The 8,675-nt window shown below is 55.4% G+C and overlaps 2 protein-coding genes across 2 annotated transcripts in view; one reads left to right on the forward strand and one right to left on the reverse strand.

The window, feature by feature from the left end:
- EMWEY_00006670 (hypothetical protein, conserved) overlaps positions 1-1,707 on the reverse strand; it is a gene marked incomplete at both ends in the record, with an annotated part of 2,319 nt that extends 612 nt beyond the window's left edge. The window contains 2 exons of the mRNA XM_013478318.1: positions 225-796; positions 1,133-1,707. Coding sequence (XP_013333772.1) covers positions 225-796; positions 1,133-1,707 — 1,147 coding nt within the window. The remainder of the gene's footprint in view (positions 1-224; positions 797-1,132) is intronic.
- A 529-nt stretch (positions 1,708-2,236) lies between these two features.
- EMWEY_00006680 (hypothetical protein, conserved) lies at positions 2,237-8,130 on the forward strand (the record flags this gene model as incomplete). The annotated part of the gene is made up of 6 exons (XM_013478319.1): positions 2,237-2,464; positions 3,151-3,406; positions 3,842-4,114; positions 4,223-4,671; positions 4,766-5,053; positions 5,188-8,130. The coding sequence occupies 6 exons, from the start codon at positions 2,237-2,239 to the stop codon at positions 8,128-8,130; spliced, it is 4,437 nt and encodes a 1,478-aa protein (XP_013333773.1).
- Positions 8,131-8,675: the final 545 nt, after the last annotated feature.

Raw genomic sequence — 8,675 nt, forward strand, 5'->3', positions numbered from 1 at the left:
TACGCGTACAATGTTACCTGCAGCAGCTGCAGCAGCAACAGTAGCAACAACAGCAGCAGCAGCAGCAACACATACAGCAGCAGCAGCAGCAGCAATGCAGCAAACAAACTAACAGAAAAGATACCCGTTGAGCAGTAGCAGCAAATACAGCAGCAGCAACAACAACAACAAATACAGCAGCAGCAGCAACAACAAATACAGCAGCAGCAGCAGCAGCAGCGTACCCTCAGCCATGATGCGCATTGAGGTGCGGCAGAGTTGCAGTTGCTGCCAGCCGTCTCTCCCTACCAGCAGCAGCAGCCGCTGCAGCAGGAACACTTGCTGCTGCTGCTGCTGCTGCTGCAGCGGCGACAGCAGCAGCTCGTATAACATAAGCTGAGCAAGCAGCTCATCTATTGTTGCTGCAGTTGTCTGCAGCTGCTGCAGCAGAGCAGCAAAGTGCTGCTCCCTCTGTTCCCCTTCCTGCTGCTGCTGCTGCTGCTGCTGCTTCCGCTGCTGCGCTGCAGCATCTGCTGCTTGCTGCAGCAGCTGCAGCGCGAAGGAGAAGGCACCTCCAAGCAGCAGACGATTAAGACTAGGAGAAAAGATAGCAGCCCTTCGTGCTGCCTCTTCCTTTGCCTCTCTGCTGCTGCTGTTGCTGCTGCTGTTGCTGCTGCTGCTGTTGCTGCTGCTGCTGCACTTGCTGCTGCAGCTGCTGCATGCACTTTCTGCAGTGGTACATTTGGCGGCTAGCGACGCAAAAGATTCATATTGCTGCTGCTGCTGCTGCTGCTGTGGTTGTGCTGCCTTCCCGCATCTGCTACATTTGCTGCAGCAACTGCAGCAACAGCAGCAGCTGCAGCAGCAGCAGCAGCAGCAAGTTGTATCCTGTGTATAGTATAGACGTCCTCCCCAAAAGATCTCCGCGAAGAGCAAAAAGCGAATGCTGCGGAGAAGTTGACAGAATAGAGCAGCAGAGGTTAGCTGCTGCTGCTGCTGCTGCTGCTGCTGTTGCTGCTGCTGCGGTTGCCGCTGCTGTTGCTGCTGCTGCTGCTGCATGTGCAGCAGCAGTCCTTGTCTCTGGCTCCTCAGACGGTCAGAGATGAAAGAAAATCCATTGCGCTGCTGCAGCAGCAGCACAGTACAATCGCACGTGCTGCTGTTGCTGCTGCTGCTGCTGCTGCTGCTGCTGCTGCTGCTGCTGAGCTGGCAGCAGCAGGGTTTGGCGTCTGATGTGCAGAAAGGGAAGACAAGAGAAGGCAGCAAATTAAACAGCAAATAACCACTTAATTCTTTTAATGCATGCACAGGCAGCAAATCCTGCTGCTGCTGCTGCTGCTGCTGTTGCTGCTGATGTCCCTTGCTGCTGTTGCTGCTGCTGTTGCTGCATTTGTATGAGCAACGAGTATACTGCTGTGTTAGGCAACGACGGGGAGGCGCCTCAAGAGGGCTGAGTCTGCTGCTGCTGCTGCTGCTGTTGCTGCTGCTGCTGCGGCGTGCTGCTTCAGCAGCAGAGCAGAAATAGTCTCGCGGGGGAAACTGGCAGGCGCCGCAGCAGCAGCAGCAGCAACTGCTATTGTTGCATGCAGCAACAGCAGCATCAGCTGCTGTTGCTGTTGTTGCTGCTGTTGCTGCTAGCTCTGCTGAGGCTGCTGCTGTTGCTGCTGCTGCTGTTGCACCGCAGTGGCGGTTGATGCTATACCTCGATGCTTCTTCCTTGAGAACCATTGCAGCAACAGAGAAGACACCAGCAGCAGCAACAGCAGAACAGCAGCAGCACAGCTGCAGCAGCAGCAGCAGCAGAACCTCTAAAGGTTACAACAGCCCACCAGTGGCTAACAACAATACCCTACAGCAGTGTGCTGCTGCTGCTGCTGCTGCTGCTGCTGCTGCTCTTAAAGTTTTGCTGCTGGTGCTGCTGCTCGACCCATTCTTCTCGATATCTTCCTGCAACAGACAGCAGCAGCAGAAGCAGTAGAAGGAGCTGTTCCTGCTTCTGTTGCTGCGGCTGCTGCTTCTTCTGCTGCTTTTGTCCCGCTGCTGCAGCAGCTGGGGGCCTCACCTGCGGAACGGCTGTTGTCTTCTGCTGCTATTGCTGCTGCAGCTGCAGCTGCAGCTGCAGCAGACACAGAAAAATTGCTGCAAAAGGGACTCAAAAAAACATAATTTGTCTGCTACCACCCTGCGTTTGTCGCTGCTGCTGCTGCTGCTGCTGCTGCTGCAGCAACTGCAGCAGCAGCGGCGGCGGCGCGGTCGCATGCAGGCCTTGCTGCCGCTCGCGGGCAACAACAAGACAAGCGTTGCTGCTGCTGCTGCAGGGAGACACAACAAATATATTTTTGATAGAAAGAAGTACAGGTTGTTGCAGCAGCAGCAGGAGCAACAACAACAGCAGCAGCAGAAGCCGCTGCAGCGGCAAAGACATCAGCAGCATCACGAGCAGCAGCAGTTGCAGCAGCAGTTGCAGCAACAGCAGCAGCAGCAGGTACGCAGGTAAGAGCAGCATTTCAAGTAGCAGCAGCATTATTAACATCTGCAGCAGCAGCAGCAGCAGCTGAAGGAACAGCATCATTACTACTTAGCAGCAGCAGCAACGGCAAGAGCAGCAGCAGCTCGTGCTATTGCTGCTGCCTCCCTTGCTCGGTCTTGTGCTCGTTGCATTTATTTGTAAGAGGCAGCGTCAGCAGCAGCAGCAGCAGCAGCAGCAACAAGACCAAGGCAGCAAGCCTTAATCCTTCAATGAACATATCTCCCATATAATCAGCAGCAGCAGCAGAAGAAGCAGCAGCAACAGCAGCAGCAGCAACCGAAGCAGCAGCTGCGATAGCACAAGAACAGCAGCCACAGCAACAGCTGTAGTATTTGCAGCAGCAGCAGCAGCAGCAGTAGCGGCGGCAGCAGCGGTAGCAGTAGGAGTAGCAGCAGCAGCAGCAGCAGCAAGAGGAAGATGTAGCTGCAGCAATGATGGTCAAGAAGAGCGCAGCAGCAGCAGCAGCAGCAAAGCGGCGAAGTGTGGGGCCCATTGTGGGGTTTCTGCTGCTGCTGCTGCTCGATGTTGCTGTTGCTGCGCTGCTGCTTGCTGCTCTATTTGCTGCTCCCTTTCCCGCAGGAAGCACAGCAGCAGCAGAATTAAGTTGTCTATTTAGCTGCCTCTCCCCTGCTGCTCTGCAGCAGCAGCAACAGCAGCAGCAGCATCACTTGCTGCAGCAGCAGCAGCAGCAGGATTGGCAGAGGCAAGAAGGATACCATGAGGCGCATAGGGGGGAGGGGTCTGCAGCAGCAGCAGCAGCAGCAGCACCTGCTACATCTACCTTTGTATGGAGGTGCAGCAGCTGCAGCAGCGGCCGCCTGCCAGCAGCAGCAGCTGCTGCTGCTGCATTAGATGTGCTGCAGTTCAGCAGCGGTGCAGCAGCAGCAGCAGCATCGCGTGCTACCCGTCTTGCTGCTGTATTGATGAATGCAGCAACAGAAGCAGCAACAGCAGCAGCAGCAGTAATAGCTAAAATAAGAGCTACAGCAGGATCTATGCTGCAGCAGCTGCTGCTGCAGCACATGCATGCATGCCCTATACGCAGACCCTTGCTGCTGCCACGGGGCTTGCTGCTGCTGCCTAACTTGCGGCCGCTGCTGCTGCCTGCACCCCACAGCAGGCTGCAGAAGTTATTTAATTTGCTGCCTGGTTTGCTGCTGCGTGTCTCCTTTGCTGCACCTGGTCCCCGCAGCAGAAGCAGCAGCAGCAGCAGCAGCAGCAGCAAAGTACGTCTTGTTGCAGATATACCTGGCGGTCTTAGCTACCTGTTAGCTATCCGCTGCTTGCTGCTGCTGCTGCTGTTTGCTGCTTATATTGCTGTTAGGAGGGCAGGTGCTGCTGCTGCATCAGCAGCAGCAGAAGCCAAGGAAGACGAAGTAGCAGCAGCAGCAGCAGCAGCAAAGTCTGCACGCAAGCAACACAGGCATCGTGGCCATCGATGGGGAGCCAGCAGCAGCAGCAGCAGCAGCAGCAGCAGTAGTGAATCAAGCGACAGCGATGACGATGACAGCAGCAGCAGCAGCAGCAGCAGCAGCAGCAGCAGGCGCATGCATTCTCATCTAGAGAGGAAGCTGCATGCAGCAGCAAAACATAGAAAACGTTATCGTGCTGCTGCTGCTAGACGATGGCGATTATATTTCTTTTGCTGCTGCTTCTGCTGCTGCTTTGCTGCTGCTGCACTAAGTGTCTCCCCCTTGCTACTGCGGACATCAGCTACTCCTTCTGTTGCTGCAGCAGCAGCAGCAGCGGCTGCTGCATGCTGCATGCATGCATTGGCACTTAAATACAAATACAGCAGCAGAGCTGCTGCAGCAAGAGAGAAGAAAAACAGCATCAGCAGCAAGAGCAGCAGACGCAGCAGCAGCAGCAGCAAGTGCAGCAAGAAGAGACTCACAGACATCGAGGAAGAGGAGTCCGACACAGCATTGCAGACAACAGGCAGCAGCAGCAGCAGCAACAGCAGCAACAGCAGCAGCAACAGTAGCGACGACGACGACAGCAGCAACAGCAGCAACAACGACGAGGACGAATGCACGAAAGGCAACAGCAACAGCAGCAGCAGCAAGAGCAACAGCAACAGCAGCACTCCTGCTGCTGCTGCTGCTGCTGCTGCTGCTGCTCTTGCTGCTGTTGGTTACCGCAGGTATGCTGTTGGCAGCATGGTCTGTTGGGCATTTGCTGCTGCTGCTGCTGCTGATGCCTCTTTGCTGCTGGCGCTGCTGCCGCTGCTGCTGCACTTTGCTTGGGGGATTGCAGATTTTCATGACAAAATCAACTGCAGCAGCAGCAGCAAACACTGCAGCAGCTGCTGCAAAGACTGCAGCAGCAGCAGCAGCAGCGGCAGCGAAGGCTGCAGCAGCTGCTGCAAATACTCCAGTAGCAGCTGCGAAAAGTGCAGCAGCAACTGCAGCAGCAGCAATACTGGCACCGGAGACAGCAACAACAGCAGCAGCAACAGTAGCAACAGCAACAGCAAGAGTAGCGATACTGGCAGCACCGCATGCAGCAGCAACAGCAGCAGAAGCTGCAGCAAGTGCAGCAAACGTGAGCGGCAAGTTCGGCTGCGGCGGGCGTTCCTGCTGCTGCTTGGAGCAGCAGCAGCAGGTTTGCTGCTGGGTGCTGCTGCTGCTGCTGCTATAGAAACAGTTGCTGTAAGCGGTTTGCTGCCTCTGCAGCAGCAATTGGGGTGTATGTGCACCTCATTGCTGCAGCGGCTGCAGCAAGCCATGGGATCTTTGCTGCTGGCGCTGCAGCAGCTGCTGCAGCAGTTGCTGCTGCTGCCTTCGCGAGAGGACGCAGCTGCTTCTAGCTGGGCGTCCACCGCATCGAACGCTCCCCTCAGCAGCAGCAGCAGCAGCAGCAGCAGTAGCAACGGGCAGCTGCTGCTGTGGCAGCGGCGAGCTGCTGCTCCTGCTGCAGCAAAGAGTCTACACGATATTATTTTGTTGCTGCCTGGTGGCATGCTGTTTGCTGCTTACGGGCTGCTGCTGCTGCTGCCGTTGGTGCTGCTGCTGCTGCTGCTGATACGCAACCTGCAGCAGCGGGAACGCATAAGCAGCAGCCTAGCAGCAGCTCGCAAGGCTGCATGCAGCAGCTGCAGCAGGCGGAAGCAGCAGACCGTGGCTTCTATAGAGCTCAGCACCAGCAAAACCAGCAGCAGCAGCAAAACCAACACTAGCAACACCAACGGCGGCAGCAACGACAGCAGCAGCAGCGACGGCGACAGCAGCAGCAGCAGCGACAGTAGCAGCAGCAGCGACAGCAGCAGCAGCAGCAGCGACAGCAGCAACAGCGTCGAAGACAGCGGCAGCAGCAACATCGACAGCACCAGCAGCTGTAATGTCGACAACAGCAGCAGCAGCAGCAGCCCTAGCAGCAGCAGCAACAGCAGCAGCAACAGCAGCAGCAGCAACAGCAGCAGCAGCAGCAGCAGCGGCAGCAGCATAACGAGCAGTCTGCGGTCATCTGCAGCAGCAAAACCTCCCGTAAGCAAACGTCTTCGTTGGGGATTCTTAAACGTAGCCCCTATAACACCAGCCAGCAGCAGCAGCAGCAGCAGCAGCAGCAGCAATAGCAGCAGCAAGAGCAAGAGCAGCAGCAGTAGCATCATTAGCAGCAGCAGCAGCAGCAGCAGCAGCAAGGAGTGCAGCAACAGGGATGATGGTCTTGTTCCTTGGTTCCTTTGCTTAGACCTCGGCCTCCCTTGGTTAGGTGTTGCTGTTTGTTTGCTGCTGACGAGGCAGCAGCAGCAGCAGCAGCTGCCGCTGCAGCCACAGCAGCTGCTGCAACTGCAGCAGGAGGATGCACTGCTGCTGCTGCTGCTACCTTTCTGCCTAGTTGTTGCTGCATGCGGAGCAGCAACAGGAGCAGCTTTGCTGCAGCAGATCTTTCCTACTGTTACCCCTAACTCTGACTCTGATGCTGCTGCATCAGCAGCAGCAGCAGCTGCAGCAGCAGCAGCAGCAGCAGCAGCAAACTTGTCTAACTTGGACGATGTATCTCCTGCGTTACGTGACGTACTAGAGCAGCAGCAGCAGCAGCAGCAGGACTTGATGGCATCTACTAGCAGCAGCAGCAGCCGGCGCAGCAGCAGCAGCCGTCCTATGCAATTGCTGCGTGCTGTATCTGCACGTTTACCATCAGGTGGTGCAGCAGCAGCAGCAACAGCAGCAGCAGCAGCAGCAGCAAGAGAGCTACGTCGCTCCTCTTTTGTATGTATAGAAGCAACACTCAAGAAAAGCCCCACACTTTTGCTGCTGCGTCGTGTTGCTGCGCTGCAGTCAGAGATGGCGCAGCAGCTGCTAACAAGGAGAGCAGCAAGAGCAGCAACAGTAGCAGCAATTGTATTAATATTATTTGCTGCTGCTGTTGCTGTTGCACTCATCAAGCTTGCTGCTGCTGCTTACTTCGCACCAGGAGGGCAGCTAGTGCATGCACTAGAGCGGCTGCTGCTGCTGCACAGCACGCAGCAGCTACCCCCCAACCAACCAGCAGCAGCAGCAGCAGCAACAGCAGCAGCAGCAGCAGCAGCAGCAGCAGCAGCAGGGAGAATAAGGACAGCAACAGTTGCTGCTGCCTTCCATCGTCTCTATGAGAGTTCCTTATACCCAGACAACGAAGGAGAGTTGCCTCTTGCTGCTGCTGCTGTATATAATCCCTTAATTGCTGCTGCTGCTGCTGCACCAAGATCGGCAGCAGCAGCTGCTGCTGCTAGTGCTGCTGCTGCTGTACCTGTTGGCACACTTGACGAACTCCTACAGCCCCTACACCCTCTGCTGTCTGTAGAGATGCAGCAGCAGCAGCAGCAACAGCAGCAGCAACAGCAGCAGCAGCAGCAGCTAGATGCCCTCGGTGCTGCTCTCTGCACTCGCGAGCTGCTAGGTACTCATTCGCATTATTTCTTAGCTGCTGCTGCTGCTAATTCAAGACAGCAGCAGCAGCAACAGCAGCAGCAGCAGCAACAGCAGCAGCAGCAGCAGAGGGATTGCAAGATATATATAGCAGCAGATGCTGCTGCTGCTGGTGCTTCTCCCTTTTCTTGGCCTCTTTCTTCGCAATGTTTGGTGCAGCAGCAGCAGCTGCAGCAAGAGCAGCAGCAGCAGCAGCAGCAGCAGCAGCAGCAGCAGCAGCAGCAGCAGCAGCAGCAGCAAATAGTAGATGATTTAAATGATGCATTTGCTTCTTCTTCTTTTAACTTTTTAATAACAACAACCCCACCGCATGCAATCCCTGCCATCAGCAGCAGCAGCAGCAGCAGCAGCAGAAGCAGCAGCAGAAGCAGCAACAGTCGGTACTGTTTGCTGTTTGCTGCAGCAGGCCTAGACGAGGCGCAGCTAAATGTTGCTCCTGTGCTGCAGCAGCTAGGAGTATCCTCTCTTCCTTGGCCGCTGCAGCAGCAACACCAGCAGCAGCAGCTGCAGCAGCGGTGGCAGCAGCTGCAGCAGCAGCAAAGAAATGCACAAAAGGGGCTGCTGCTGCTCTCCCTGCTGCCTTCTGTCTTTGTTTATTATAAAATTGATCCTCTGCACCGTAGGAGACTAAGGAGACGTGCAGCGCAGCAGCAGCAGCAGCAGCAGCAGCAGCAGCAGAAGCAACAGCAGCAGCAGATGCAGCAAAACTAGGAGCAGCAACGAAGCGGATATACCACAAAGACAGGAAGCAACTGCAACAACTGCAGCAACTGCAGCAACTGCAGCAACTGCAGCAACTGCAGCAACAGCAGCAGGCTGCTTCCTTACTGTCATCCTGAAGTACCTGTGCAGCAGCAGCAATAGCTGCAGCAGCATCAGCTGCAGCAGCAGCAGCAGCAACAGCTGCAACACCAGCAGCATCAGCAGCAGCAGGTGACGCTGCTGCAGCAGACAGAGCTGCATAAAATGTAGCCAGATTTGCAACAGCAGCAGCATAGCAGCACTAGCAGCAGCACTAGCAGCAGCACTAGCAGCAGCACTAGCACTAGCAGTAGCAGCAGCAGCACCTGCTGCTGTTGCTGCTGCTGCTGTTGCTGCTGTTGCTGCTGCTGCTGCAGCAGGGACATTGGCGATTCTTTGAGTACGAATTGTTTTTAATGTTTTGTTTGTTGTTAATAAATAACATTTATTTATTTATTTATTTATTTATTTATTTATTTATTTATTTATTTATTTATTTATTTATTTATTTATTT

The sequence above is a fragment of the Eimeria maxima genome, genomic scaffold (assembly GCF_000499605.1).
Source record: "Eimeria maxima Weybridge genomic scaffold, Emw_scaff39, whole genome shotgun sequence".
Taxonomy (NCBI): Eukaryota; Apicomplexa; class Conoidasida; order Eucoccidiorida; family Eimeriidae; genus Eimeria; species Eimeria maxima.